Here is a 15,264-nt window from a genome sequence, read left to right as displayed (position 1 = left end):
AAATATGTAAGTGTTAGATTGTATACAGTTGCTCGTTTGCAGTGCAATACTCCATTATTCACTGCAAGGCAGGGCCCCAAAATTATCCTGCTTAGGGCCCCCAGATTTACAGAGCCGGCCCTGTCTCTAACGTGAATCTTCCAATTCTCATATGCAGATTTGAACTTACACTCTTTTTTAGCCAGTTCTTGCTCTTTTAACTCTTGCATCTTCAGTGTTAAACGCTTATCACGGGAAGATTTTTTTTTGTTTCATTCGTCTTTAATAAAACAGAATTAAGCTCTTTAAGTCTTGCTTTGATTTCTCTGTGTTGATTCCTCCTAGATTACTCTGTGCATGTTGTACACGATCTCTCACGACCAATGATGGGAATAACGGCGTTATAAATAACGCCGTTACTAACGGCATTACTTTTTCCAGTAATGAGTAATCTAATTGATTACTCTTCTCATCTTAATAACGCCGTTACCGTTACTGCCAAAAAATGCGGCGCGTTACTATAACTGATGAAGCTGTTTTTTTTTTCATCAGACCAACTAGATCTCTGAGCGAGAGGCAAATATTTTTTTTTTACTGTTCTTCCTTGGTTAGTGGGCAGAGCACGAGACAAGCGCATACATTCTGACGATTGGCTGAGGTAGAGTACAATTTAAATTGTAAGCCAATCAGAGGTAGAGTTGGGCAGGTGTTCGAAAGCACGCATAGTAGTGATGGGCATTCGGCTCTTTTGACTCAGCTCACTGAAAAGAGCCGGCTCTTTTGGCTCACAAACGGCTCTTTAAATGACTTTGACTATAATATTTCAATTTTTATTACATAATTATTTAATTTCTATAGGCTAAATTTGTAAAAAAAAAAAAAAAATAGAGTCGACTCTTCAGATATGCGAGCAATTCACCTTATGCGACGTTCACCTAAAAGAGCCGGCTCTTAGAGTCGGCTCATTCGCGAATCGCGAACGACCCATCAAAAGCTCATTCGCGAACGAGTCGATCCATCATCACTAACGGTCATTCGCGAACGACCCATCATTACATTAGTAATGCTCATGAATTGCGAACGACTCATCATAATAACGCATAGTCAGACAGGACAGGACACACAAGAAGGAACAACACAAGCCAGTCAGTCAACGAGAGACAGGTATGGCGACGAGCCCAAATAATCCAAAAGTAGCCTTCTCTAAATGGAAGTATAGACATTACTTTTTCCTTCAAGAAATTAAAGGAACGAATGTAATCGTGAAATGCACATTATGCCCTGGGCAAAAGTGCCTATCCATGTCAGTGTCAAGTAATTCAAACTTACTCAAACATGTTAATTCTTTTTGGTATATTGCTTAACAAGCTTAATTTAATTTTGCCCAGCTGTGGCCTGTTGATGGGCAATAAATATCAAAAGTTCCAAAACATCTATTGTGTTATTTGCATTGATCCACTATATAAACATAATATGTACATAGGCCTACATGGCATTTGATTGGAGGCTAGTCTCACTTTGTCCCACAGCAAAAAATTTTTTAGATGTGTACATACGTTTCATGTTTCTGTTAATAATGTATTGTATTAAGTGTCCATTTCATTATAATATTCAGATTTATCATAAATAATTGAACATGCACATGTATTTTAAGTTCCGTTAAAGAGGGGTAGAGGTGGGGTCACATTTGAGCATTTAAAATTTAATTTTACTTGAAAGTAACGCAACAGTTACTTTCTTAAGTAACTAGTTACTTTTAAAATTTGTAACTGAGTAACTAATTTAGTTACTTTTTGGAAGAAGTAACTAGTAACTGTAACTAATTACTTTTTAAAAGTAACTTGCCCAACACTGCTCACGACACCCTCTATGATCTCATTCTCTGGCATATCAATCTCAGCAATTAAATCTGCTTTTGTAATGAAAAATAATTTTGATCTTTTAAAATACTTTTAGATATTAATCTGCATATGCAATGTACATTGCTTTTGATGACAAAATAATAAATATGTCATAATGATAGTGTAATTTTCAACTTTAATTAAACATGAGTTCATTTTGACTGTTCCTTTTTTAGTAATTTTCCTGTTACTCAGCAAATGTTGGAGCTTTGCCATGCATAAGGCAGTGTTGTGGCACATACATGTTTAAGCAAATTTCCAGAATAAAAGAATAAAAGACGTCTACACTCTCAGAAAATAAAGTACAAAATTGTATTTTTAGGGGTACAATGACTTGTCACTGGGTGGTCCCTTAAGGGTACATTTTTGTACCTCTAAGTCAGGGGTAGGCAAGTTCGGTCCTAGAGAGCTGATGTCCTGCAGAGTTTAGCTCCAACCCTACTAATCCACCACAGTAGAAAACTCATGGCTCCCAGCATGCATTGCAGCATTAAGTATATCACCACTGTTGAGATTCATATGCTGACTCTTGATATCTGTGAGCATCTAGACTTTTTTCCCTCTAGAATGCATTTCAAAATCAGAATTCAGAATGCCTAATCTGTGGCCAATACTGTTGTTGAATATTATTAATTAAAATGTTTTGTCAGTGATGATTTTCTTCATGACAATTTTTGTTTATGATTTATTTTGATGTGAACAGATATATTTTGTTAACACTGGAACAAAAACCACAAACTAAAACTAAGAGTCAAACTACCCAACTAAAGAAAACACTGATCACCATAATGGTAACCACATATTTTCAATAAAACATCAACATCTAAACCTCTGTTAATTCTCAATAAGAGCTTCTATAGATGTCTTTCAGGGTTGGAGCCAAACTCTGCAGGACAGCAACACTAGGTGGTTAATTGTAGGGGTAATTGTACCCTAAGGACCAATTGTGTACCTTTAAAGGTACAGTTATACGTTTGTATTGTACCTCCACTGCACCTTTTTTTCTGTCTAGCAAGGTCACCCAGTCTGAGCATCCCCTTATTCACTGTCCCAAAACAAGAAACGTTTAGAGGGTACTGATTTAACATTGATGCTGAAATGCACATTACTTTTGAGTAACCTTATGTCGTGTGATGAACCATGTTGTGTAAGTGCACTTTTCCAATAATTCAAGCTCAGCAGGATGTAAAAGAAAAATGAAATGAAAGTTTCTTTGGAAGGAAATGTGCGTTTGTGTTTAACACAGCACTTCCGTCTGAAGTTCATCACCTTATAGTGACACTGAGCCCAAATAACACTCAATCAAAAGTTCAGAATGGTCATAAGTTAATTTCATTGCTTCTCTTTGCGTTATTATTTAAAAAAAAAAAAAAGAAAAGAAAAAAAAAGTGTATTATATTAAAGGGTAATTTTGAAGTAATTTTGTGAGTAGATTCTCAAAATTATGTGAAGGCAAGAATTAGTGTACAAATATTCACCAGCATTTAAAAAAAGCTGCACAATGATCTGTGCTGTTTGTCCCTACGCAAGAAAAAGATGTTCTTAAATCAATCAGAAACAAAACATATTAAAAAGTATACCGTAATTATCCAATTTCAAGAGAAGTAGGAAATATTTATAAATAAGACATTTATGGTACCTTTGTAAAAATTTTCTTAATTTACAGTTGAGTTTGAGTTTTGGGGGGTGGAGTCCTTTCACCCAACTTGTTTGACATTGGTCATATTTTTGTTATGAAGATGTACAGGGCATCAAAGTTTGGATTCTTGTTGGTCAGCAATATGTAAATTCTAGGGGTGGTTCTCTATATTAAACCCGGCACTCGTCCTCCTAAAGTCCACAGCTCAACTGAAGAGACGCAGAAGTCATAATGGAACTGGAGGGCATTTTTACAAAGCTTGACCATGAGACCTGCAGCAAGTTTGATGAGAGGAGACTGGACAGAGATGAAGATATTTATACTAATAAGGACCGAAGACTCAGCCAGAGCGAAGCAAGAGCTCAAAACTGCAGTAAGACATTTAGTGTCATCTTAGTTTTGATATAATTGAATAGCAATAATTTAAATAGCATGAATTGTTCTTGTTTTTTAACAGTGCACTTTTAGATTTTTGTAATTATGAACAAGTTCCTTAAAAGACTACACTGTAAAAAAAAAAAAATCCTAATTTTATGGAAAATACGATTTTTGTACGGTCATTTTCTTTTCTTTTAAATTGTACTCAAAACTCTGTAAAATTACTAACAATATCTGTAAAATTAACAGATAGTGTTTGTTACAAATGCCTTGAGCGGTTGGAGGCTCCATTGACAGAGGAAATAGTTGGTCATGGTTAACAGTGCTTTTAATATGGTGCACGGTGACAGTCATTACGAATTGGTGGGAAGAAAACAAAAACACAACAAAAAAAATCTAACTTAGATGCAACAAAATATGAACTGAACAAAACATAAGGTCAAAGCAATCTATATCAATAAAGCATAACCTGACCTGTATGTGCAAACTGCACTACATTAGCAGCACTTTCCCAGAGACTCTCTCACAGTCTCCAACCGCAGACTCAGACTGTCCATGGTCTGCCTAGACCTCTCCTCGCCTTCTATCTCTGAACTATCCAACTAACTTTCTGGAGCCACTTTATAGGCCTGACTCCTCCTACTCTGGAACATACCACATGGAAGGTAACACGTTTCACATACATCACAGGAATACATATTAAAAATGAAAATAACAAAAACAATAAATACAAATAAACATACATGCAAGAAATCATATATGTAGTATACATAACATACATGTTCAAAGGAAACAAATAACTTGAGAAACCTCTCTCCTACAGCTATGAGAATGTACTCTCCGGTGACATCACTCCCATGAACAAGATGGCGGACACAAAGACTAATATATAGATCGAATGTCTATCTGAACAGGTTTGGCAAATGACTCTTCAAATGTGGTAAGCATAATCTGTATCTCTTTTACACTGTATTTAATAAACTATGTGAATGAAATACTTGTGGTGGTGATTTATTTCTGTATATGAGAAAAGACAATTCTATTATGCTATCATCAATAGACAGCAAAATCCCCAGTGTTAAATTAACACTGCTCAGAGAACATTTGGTCCCACTCTACAGAGTGTTAAAGTAACACTGAATCAGTGTTAAAGTTAATGAGATAATTAAGAGATTAATTAAGTGATGATTGACCATTAGTGATAAATCTCTGAAGATCTCAGCAGAGGAGGATTAAACAACTCCACAAACAGCATTACCAGCTTCACACATTACTAACCAGACTGACTTTATTTCTGTCAGACGTCTACAGAAGCTCTTACTGAGAATTAACATAATTTTTGTTTTATTTTGTTTAGAAAACTGTTAATTTTTAATGTGACCATCATGGTGATCAGTGTTTTCTTTAGTTGGGCAGTTTGATGACTTTAATTTTAGTGTTTCTCTGGCTGCTGTAACTGAGTTTGCTATGGTGAGAAAAGCAAGAGTAAACACAATCAGATGCTGTCGGCTACTCAGTGATATTAATATGATCATTGTGTAGTGATTTAATTGATTGATCTTGTGACTGAGTATGAACAATATACTATTAACTTTTTTTTATTGTGATTCTAGAAAAGAGCCATGACAGTTTCAATCAGAAAAGCGGAATAAGTTTTGAAACAGATTGTACACTAAGCACTTCTAACTCCTGCGAGCTTAACTCACACATAAACATGAAGAATCTGCCTATGAATCTCAACAATGGTGACATGCTTCATGCCACAATGAATTCTTGGAGCCATATATGAGTTTTGCTTAATGCACCCAGAGTGCAATGCGGCATGTCACCATTGTTGAGATTCATAGGCTGATTCTTGATGTCTATGTGTGAGTAAAACGTATAGGAGTTAAAAGTGTTTATTGTGTGATGTGATATTAAACTGGAGTAATAAACTTACATACAAATGTTTTGACAATTGTTTAGTTTTCTAATGAAAAAATTTTACTGAATTGCCTACTTACAAGTCACAGGGCTACTATAATCAATGACTCTCAGGAGATCAGCAAATAAGGCACTATATGATTATAACAACTGCATCATCAACAACAAGCATCAAGATTCTCTTGCTGTTCTCACCATATTAAACAGTTACAGCAGCCAGAGAGAGCACAATGTTAACCACTCAAGGGTCAAGAGCCCAACTAAAGCAAACACTGATCACCATGACGAAACAAAACTATTATTTTCAATAAAACATCACATTCTAAACTTCAATAGACATATAACAGACATTAAGTAAATCTGGTTAGTAATGTGTGAAGCTGGTAATGTATGGGGTTCCATATGTGCCAAAAATAAGTCGATTAATTAGTGCTTTGTCCTATACATTTGTCCTTGTCAACACTCTTTGTCTAGTTGTTCAGATAAATTGGTATATGTTGATTTGTTCTGTCGTCTTAACTTTCGTCCTGTTCTGTCATCTTAACTGTCGTCCTGTTCTGTCGTCTTGACTGTCGTCCTGTTCTGTCGTCTGGACTGTCGTCCTGTTATGTCGTCTTGACTGTCGTCCTGTTCTGTCGTCTTGACTGTCGTCTTGACTGTCGTCCTGTTATGTCGTCTTGACTGTCGTCCTGTTCTGTCGTCTTGACTGTCGTCCTGTTATGTCGTCTTGACTGTCGTCCTGTTCTGTCGTCTTGACTGTCGTCCTGTTCTGTCGTCTTGACTGTCGTCCTGTTATGTCGTCTTGACTGTCGTCCTGTTCTGTCGTCTGGACTGTCGTCCTGTTATGTCGTCTTGACTGTCGTCCTGTTCTGTCGTCTTGACTGTCGTCCTGTTCTGTCGTCTTGACTGTCGTCCTGTTCTGTCGTCCTGTTCTGTCGTCTTGACTGTCGTCCTGTTCTGTCGTCTTGACTGTCGTCTTGACTGTCGTCCTGTTATGTCGTCTTGACTGTCGTCCTGTTCTGTCGTCTTGACTGTCGTCCTGTTATGTCGTCTTGACTGTCGTCCTGTTCTGTCGTCTTGACTGTCGTCCTGTTCTGTCGTCTTGACTGTCGTCCTGTTATGTCGTCTTGACTGTCGTCCTGTTCTGTCGTCTTGACTGTCGTCCTGTTATGTCGTCTTGACTGTCGTCCTGTTCTGTCGTCTTGACTGTCGTCCTGTTCTGTCGTCTTGACTGTCGTCCTGTTATGTCATCTTGACTGTCGTCCTGTTCTGTCGTCTGGACTGTCGTCCTGTTATGTCGTCTTGACTGTCGTCCTGTTCTGTCGTCTTGACTGTCGTCCTGTTCTGTCGTCTTGACTGTCGTCCTGTTCTGTCGTCCTGTTCTGTCGTCTTGACTGTCGTCCTGTTCTGTCGTCTTGACTGTCGTCCTGTTATGTCGTCTTGACTGTCGTCCTGTTCTGTCGTCTTGACTGTCGTCCTGTTCTGTCGTCTTGACTGTCGTCCTGTTCTGTCGTCTTGACTGTCGTCCTGTTCTGTCGTCTTGACTGTCGTCCTGTTCTGTCGTCTTGACTGTCGTCCTGTTCTGTCGTCTTGACTGTCGTCCTGTTCTGTCGTCTTGACTGTCGTCCTGTGTTGTCGTCTTAACTGTCGTCCTGTTCTGTCGTCTTGACTGTCCTGTCGTCTTGACTGTCGTCCTGTTCTGTCGTCTTAACTGTCGTCCTGTTCTGTCGTCTTGACTGTCCTGTCGTCTTGACTGTCGTCCTGTTATGTCGTCTTGACTGTCGTCCTGTTCTGTCATCTTAACTGTCGTCCTGTTATGTCGTCTTGACTGTCGTCCTGTTCTGTCATCTTAACTGTCGTCCTGTTATGTCGTCTTGACTGTCGTCCTGTTCTGTCGTCTTAACTGTCGTCCTGTTCTGTCGTCTTAACTGTCGTCCTGTTCTGTCGTCTTGACTGTCGTCCTGTTATGTCGTCTTGACTGTCGTCCTGTTCTGTCGTCTGGACTGTCGTCCTGTTATGTCGTCTTGACTGTCGTCCTGTTCTGTCGTCTTGACTGTCGTCCTGTTCTGTCGTCTTGACTGTCGTCCTGTTCTGTCGTCTTGACTGTCGTCCTGTTCTGTCGTCTTGACTGTCGTCCTGTTCTGTCGTCTTGACTGTCGTCCTGTTCTGTCGTCTTGACTGTCGTCCTGTTCTGTCGTCTTGACTGTCGTCCTGTTCTGTCGTCCTGTTATGTCGTCTTGACTGTCGTCCTATGTCGTCTTGACTGTCGTCCTGTTCTGTCGTCTTGACTGTCGTCCTGTTCTGTCGTCTTGACTGTCGTCCTGTTCTGTCGTCTTGACTGTCGTCCTGTTCTGTCGTCATGCGCGAGAATATGACGCAGATCCGGCGTTCGGACACATGACCCAGAAGCGATTTGTTTACGAGCAGAGGAAGACGCGCGTGTCTAAGCTGTTGGATTCTACATTGATCGTGCTTTAGGTCTCGGCGTAGTGCTCAAAATGGGGCTTAAGTGTGTATTTCATCGATTCCCGAACACCGGCGCTACGTCATATTCTCGCGCATGCGTCGTGGAGGCGCACACGGAAGACAAGAACAAGTTGGATAAAGGTGTTATTTTGATTTTTTTTTGCGCACAAAAACTATTGTCGTCGCATTGTATGATTATTGTAGAGCCACTGTGGTGAGATAGACTTTGTAACGACGTTTTAAGTGCCTTTCATGGATCTTGGAAGTGTCAATGTACTGAATGCCAATGGAGGCCTGTGTGAAGCCTTTCTCAGCCATCAGCTTTCAACTAAAATATCTTCATTTGTGTTCCGAATATGAACGGAGGTCTTACGGGTGTCCAACGACATGAGGGTGAGTAATTAATGACAGAATTTTCATTTTTGGGTGAACTAACCCTTTAAGTCACCATTATGGTGATATGTGTTTGATTTAGTTTGGATCTTGACCCTCAGGACTAAGGATTTCTTAAAAGTTTTTCTAATAAAAAAAAAATAATAATTCTTTAGGCACACGCAAATCAAGAATCAGTGTAGGAATCTCAACAATGGTGACAAACAGCTCGTAAAGCTCATAATTTATTCATGCAGCAATGAATGATGGGAGCCATGGAATAATTTTGATTGATGGCTCCCAGAATGCACTGCATCGGGCTTTTTGATGGTCACCACTGTTGAGATTCTCAGGCTAATACTTGGTGTCTGTGAAAATGTTTTTTTCAGGATTGTTTTTTTGATCAGAACAACTTTCAAGAAAAACTTTGGAATAAGTTGAAAATGCTAGATTTTATTCTGTGGAATCACAAGGCTGGTGTAAATGTTCAGATATAAGGTTATAATCAGTGACTCAGCTTAATTGATGTCAAAACATAACCAACACCACCTGATCAACTTTTACTCTTTGCTTGTCTGGCTGTTATTTTGTGACCATATCAAAATGAAATGAGTTAAATGTCAAGGGTCAAGATCCAAACTAAATCAAACACTTATCACCATAACGGTGACTTAAGGATTGTGGTGTTCTCCTTTGGCGATCAGGTATCTTCAATAATGGCCAATCATCACTCAATTAATCACTTAATTATCTCATTAACTTTAACACTGCTTCAGTGTTACTTTAACACTCTTATTTTAACACTTTAACACTCTTGAGTGTGGTCTCACATATACTCCCAGGAGAGTTAATTTAACACTGGAGTTTTTGCTGTGTACAATTCATTTAAAATTACAATATTAATATGTAGTTAAACAGCAACAGAACAGTTGTACTGTAAAACAATTAAAATAAACAGAAAAACACAATTTTGTTCCTTGGGGAACAATACGTATAACTGTACCTTTAAATGTACACAATTGGTCCTTAGGGTACAGTTATACCATTGTTTTCCTCTACTTAGAGCAGGGGTAGACAAGTTCAATCCTAGAGAGTCGCTGTCCTGCAGAGTTTGGCTCCAACCCTGAAAGACGTCTATTGAAGCTCTTATTGAGAATTAACCCCTTAACTGTCACCGTTTGCCAGCACAGCCATGTAGGCCCCACATGAGTTAGCCCAGATGAAATTAAATGAAAATGAAAAGTTTCAAATCAACCATTAATCAAGCTTTGTTTGGTTGAGATTGTTGAGCTATTAGTTTGTTATTTTATAATGAGAACCATTCAGAAAAATATGCAAACAAGAACAAATTTCCTCAAACATCTCAAACAGCACTTTTCATCTTTTCCTTCATCTTGGCTGTGATTTGGTGTTCCAGGTCCAGTTGTGTCCTTAATATTTGTGGTTTTAGAATTTTCATAAACTTAATTGCTTATGAAGGACATCACTGATATGTGTGTGTTTTCTCTGTGTTTGTCAGGAGGAAGCAGGCGTTTGGTGTTGATGACAGTGTGTCTCGGGCTCATTTGTGTTGTTCTGCTGGTCTTCATCATAATGCAGCTCATCACCATCACAGCAGAGAGAGACCTGTTAAAGAGTTACAAGAACACAGTTGAAGAGTTCAACCACACTATCAACAGCTTACAGGACAATTACACTGATCTAATGACTGAAAAACACCAACTGAAGAACAACTTCAGCTCTTTGAGTCAGAAGAAACTGGAGCTGGAGACCAGAGTCAATGATCTCACTGCTGAGAAAGGTCAGTTACAGGAGAGTGTTGACTCTTTGAATCAGGAGAAACTGGAGTTAGAAAGAAAAGTTACGTCTTTGAGTGAGGAACTGATGAGAGAAGTGTCTAAACGAGGTTAGTACACAACTGTTTTTTACTTTTCTTTTTTTTCTTTTTTTTATCTTTACTGTATATAGTTTTGAAAAGTGTTTATGTATGAACCTCTGTGTGGTCCAGGGTTTTTTACCATATCCAACGAGTTGAAGAGCTGGTCTGAGAGCAGGCAGTACTGCAGGGATCGAGGAGCTGATCTGATCATTATCAACACTGAAGAGAAGCAGGTGAGTTTGTGTGAGTGACTGTTAATGAATGAGAGGAATCACACTTACTCCTGTTTTTATTCACACAGAAACTCATATCTTCATTAAAGGAGAGAGTGTGGATTGGTTTGTCTGACATTGAGAACGAGGGCAGAATGAAATGGGTGGATAATTCAACACTGAATCAAGGGTAAGTGATAAAACCATTACACACGTATTTTAAACATGAAACCACACAGTAAATTCCCCGGTGTTGAATTAACACCGCTCGGTGTTCATATGGGAACCACCAGCAGGTGTTAAAGTAACACTGAAGCAGTGTTAGAGTTAATAAGATACTTAAGTGATTCATTGAGTGATGATTGTTTGATTATTGAAGACACCTGATGATAATGAGCAGAATCACTGAAGGAAAGAGAAACACAACTACAGCCACAGTTTAAGATGACATCAACTGAAAAGACATTAATCTCTCTTATTATAAACCAGACTGACTTTATTTCTGTCATTTGTCTACAGTTCTTTTTGAGAATTAACAGAGGTTTAGAGGTTGATGTTTTATGAGAAATGTACCATTATGGAGATCAGTGTTTATTTTAGTTGGGCAGTTTGACTTGGCATTTTATGTCAATTTGTGGTCTTAGTAACAGAGTTTACTGGAACACGTAGCAAAGGAATCCATAAACATAAATTATCAGGTGAAATAGTTATCATCATAAAGATTTTTTTTTTTTTGACCAAACTAATCTTTGAGAAAAGTGGATAATAGAAATGTTAATAAAAGTTGTTTTAATAGATTTTCACCATAAATGCTTTACTGCCACAGATCAGTCATCCTAAATTTAGATTTTTAGATACATTTAGGGGGGAAAAATTGTTTGCGCACACAGACATGAAGAATCATCATATGAACCTCAACAATGGTGACATGCTGCAATGCATGCTGGGAGTCATGAGTGTTATCCTATGATGATTATATATCCCAGCATGCATTGCAGCATGAAGCATGTCATTGTCATTGAGATTAATATGCAGATTATTGATGTTTGTGTGGGTGTGCCTAAAGTGTTTTCTCCACAATGTATTTAATTAACAAAAATTCAGAATATTTGATATCTGGCAAGAAATGATTGCTGGTGAAAATCTACTAATAACAATTTGACAATTTTATTTTTTATGTGTCAATTATCCGTCTTCTCTATAATGTTGAAAGATATATCATATGACCATCTTTGTTTATGGCTTCTTTCGCAACAAATTATATGTTTGTGTTTAAGCAAACACTGTTATAAAGACCACAAATTGACATTAAAAGCCAAGAGTCAAACTGCCCAACTGAACGAAACACTGATCACCATAATGGTGACCAACATGTTCAATACAACATCAACCTCTAAACCTCTGTTAATTCTCAATAAGAACTTCTGTAGATGTCAGAAATGAAGTCAGTCTGGTTTGTAATAAGAGAGATTGGTTACACTTTATTTCGATAGTCTACTTTAAACATTCTTCTAACTATAAGTAACTTTGCAACTACATGTCAACTAACTGTCATTAGAGTATTAGTTGACTGTCAGTAGACTGGTAGGTTATGGTTAGGTGTTAGGGTTCGGGTTAGTAGAATAAGTTGAATTGTAGTTGCCAAGTTACTTATAGTCAGTAGAATGTCTTTTGGGGGACCAACAAAATAAAGTTTTAGTAAATATTAATCAGACAGTCTACAAATACTCTAATGACAGTTAGTTGACATGTAGTTGCAAAGTTACTTATAGTTAGTAGAATGTCTAAAGTGGACTATCAAAATAAAGTGTTACCGAGAGATTTAATGTCTTCAGTTGATTTCATCTAAAGCTGTGGCTGAAGTCAGTTGTAGTTATTAGGCTTGTTTGAGATGAGCAAAATCTGTGCAGAACCGATCACCGGTGATCAGCGCGAGATGCATTCCGGTTAGAAAAGTGTCCAAGGGCGGTCCGCCTTGCTCTGATGTCATGCCGACGTATGTCAAAAAACTCTCGCGAGCGAAAGGCGGATGTGTCGGATTTTGCTGTCGAGCGCAGTTGCTCTCCACAGACTGCGCGGAGCAAAAGCATGATGGGAAACGATTTGCTGACGACACAGCTTAATGCTTATCGGTTTAAACAACCGTGATGTATGGTTCTTTTTTAAAATGTTTGATTTTAAAACTCTGATATCATGTTTTTATGTGTGAATATTCCCAAACTCTCTAACAAAGGCGATCTCTCTGTGGGTTATGTGATTGTTGTCATATTTATAAATAAATATATATATATATATATATAAACATGTATGTAGGCCTAATTAAAGTAAAAATTATTGATAAACACGTCTTTCGAATGGAAATAAATAACAAAAACTTTGGGTGTCTTGTTCATAATATTTATTTTCATATAAAAGTAACAGAACTTAAATTACATCCAGTTTATCAGCAACATAGCGCACAAGTGTGAATCCCGCGATATCCACCTTTGATCTCGCAGGTGTCGGATCCACTACGAGAAGAGAGAACTGTCCGGCTTGCCTGCACTTTTTTCACTCCTCCCCTCACTGCAGCCGCCTAGTCTCGGCTGAACTGCAGGCGAGGCGCATCTCAAACAAGCCTCTTGTGTTTCTCTGTCCTTCTGTGATTCTGCTAATTATCATCAGGTGTCTTCAATAATCAAACAATCATCACTCATTGAATCACTTAAGTATCTTATTAACTCTAACACTGCTTCAGTGTTACTTTAACACCCTGCGGGTGGTTCCCATATGAACACCGAGCGGTGTTAATTCAACACCAGGGAATTTACTGTGCATCACCTCTAAAAAATAACTGAATGCACAACTCTTCCACAAAAACCACAACCAAAGATTGTTTAGCAAAACACAACTCTTCTCTCCATTACTTTTGCTCTTGCTTCAGTGCTAAGTTTACTCTTGCCACATGTTATTCAGATTCTGGAATGGAGGTGAGCCAAACAATGCAGGTGGAGATGAGGACTGCATTGAACTGAATCCAGACAAACACACCCTGAACAACTGGAATGATCTCAAATGCTCTGAGAAGAGAAAGTGGATTTGTGAGAAATAGGGAGCATGTTTTTAATTATATTGTTTTATGGAATCGATTTTATTATGATAGTAACATTTCTGAATGAGGTCTCCCCTACTTTAATTTCATTTACTGCTTTCATGATATCAATTTAATTGTATAACTTTCTATAACATACAAAACCACAAATGGAAATTAATTAAATTAAATTAAATGAAAATGCAAAACTGTTAAAGATGTATTGCTTTAATAAGCTTCTAACCTTAGCTCACTGTTAGACATTTCTGTAATTTGTACAGTTATTTACTATGTTGCCCCCTAGTGGGCGATGAAAGTACTGACTACGCCACCCCTTGGACAAGACTGGTAAGAGCAAGGGGACTCTTTTCTTAAAGAACCACACACAGGCTTAGTTTAGCAAAGTAAAAAGATACAATGTTTATTTTATCTTAGTTAAAATAATGAGTCGCTTTAGATAGTCAATAAATAACACACAAATTCATCATTTAACAGGGATAAGCCAGAGTAGAGTGAGCCACCAGAATGTAAGCTTAAACAGGCCCAGGTTTCGATACCACATGTGAGCTAAAGCACACCACTTTAGAGTACAACAACCACTACAAACTTAGCTTACCCACCACAACAACATTGCTTGTTAAGCTATTACAACAGATGCACACGTCACAGCAGTACACTGCACACATCGGGTTCAAATGGGTGAAACACTCTAAGGAAACCAGACTAGAGCCCGGTAGGCTAATCGATTCTATGGGCCCAATCCACAATAGGCTATTAATAGGGAAGGGGGAGGGAGATAAACAAAATGAAGAAACCACTAGCCGGTGGCCACCATCAGTTCACTAACACGCATATCTTACAGCCCACCGACTAGTGGTAAAAGAAAAGAAAAGAAAAAAAAATACAATAAATCAATAAACCAAACGGAAAAATGTCTATGAAGCAGCACCTGTATATACACACATTCAAACACATTCAAGAGAACAGCAGCCGACAATCTGATTGCTGTAGCCTCTATAAAAACAAACAAACAACAAAAAAAAGAAACAAGAGACACAGTTGAGTACTCTATACACCTAAGAGTCATAATCATTCAGTCTATTTACATATCGTTACTAAATGCATGCGCACACACGGCAAACACAAGACCCATAAATTACATACTGTTAGATCCTAATCAAACGTGAACCAGTAGATTTACTGCGAGAAAAACCCTCTATCATTACTTCTTTCAGCAGCGACCATAAAGCACATAACTGTTACCGTTTTGCTTTTTACCATACACATTATAATTAAAACCATAACATACCTTTTTGCAAGCTAGCGATTGGGTGAGTAGACAGTGTTCCGTGCTTCACGCACTCACCAGGGTCACTGGACGCTGGCGAACATAACAACGGAGCCTCATTACCATTAACGTCATAGACCACCCACTGAGCCAAGTT

At 38.2% G+C, this 15,264-nt stretch overlaps 1 protein-coding gene across 1 annotated transcript; it reads left to right on the top strand.

Moving 5' to 3' along the window:
• The first annotated feature begins 3,715 nt into the window (after window positions 1-3,715).
• Window positions 3,716-14,837, top strand: LOC307122966 (uncharacterized protein). The gene is made up of 5 exons (XM_079811315.1): window positions 3,716-3,892; window positions 10,178-10,564; window positions 10,667-10,770; window positions 10,839-10,939; window positions 13,705-14,837. Exons 1-5 carry the CDS (start codon window positions 3,751-3,753, stop codon window positions 13,838-13,840), a joined length of 870 nt encoding a protein of 289 aa, XP_079667441.1. The 5' UTR covers window positions 3,716-3,750; the 3' UTR covers window positions 13,841-14,837.
• The last annotated feature ends 427 nt before the right edge of the window (window positions 14,838-15,264 follow it).

The sequence above is a fragment of the Gobio gobio genome, assembly GCF_949357685.1.
Source record: "Gobio gobio genome assembly, chromosome: 3".
NCBI classification, from domain to species: Eukaryota; Metazoa; Chordata; class Actinopteri; order Cypriniformes; family Gobionidae; genus Gobio; species Gobio gobio.
Note: the sequence above shows the minus strand (reverse complement) of the source record. Positions and strands in the feature narration are given on the sequence as shown.

What these genes read in the sequence shown, in the direction of transcription:
- LOC307122966 (XM_079811315.1), top strand. Translation starts at nt 3,751, where the DNA reads ATGGAACTGGAGGGCATTTTTACAAAGCTTGACCATGAGACCTGCAGC. An exon ending in GAGAGAAGTGTCTAAACGAG is followed by an intron (nt 10,565 to 10,666) that starts GTTAGTACACAA and finishes TGTGTGGTCCAG; the next exon opens with GGTTTTTTACCATATCCAAC. An exon ending in TCAACACTGAAGAGAAGCAG is followed by an intron (nt 10,771 to 10,838) that starts GTGAGTTTGTGT and finishes TTATTCACACAG; the next exon opens with AAACTCATATCTTCATTAAA.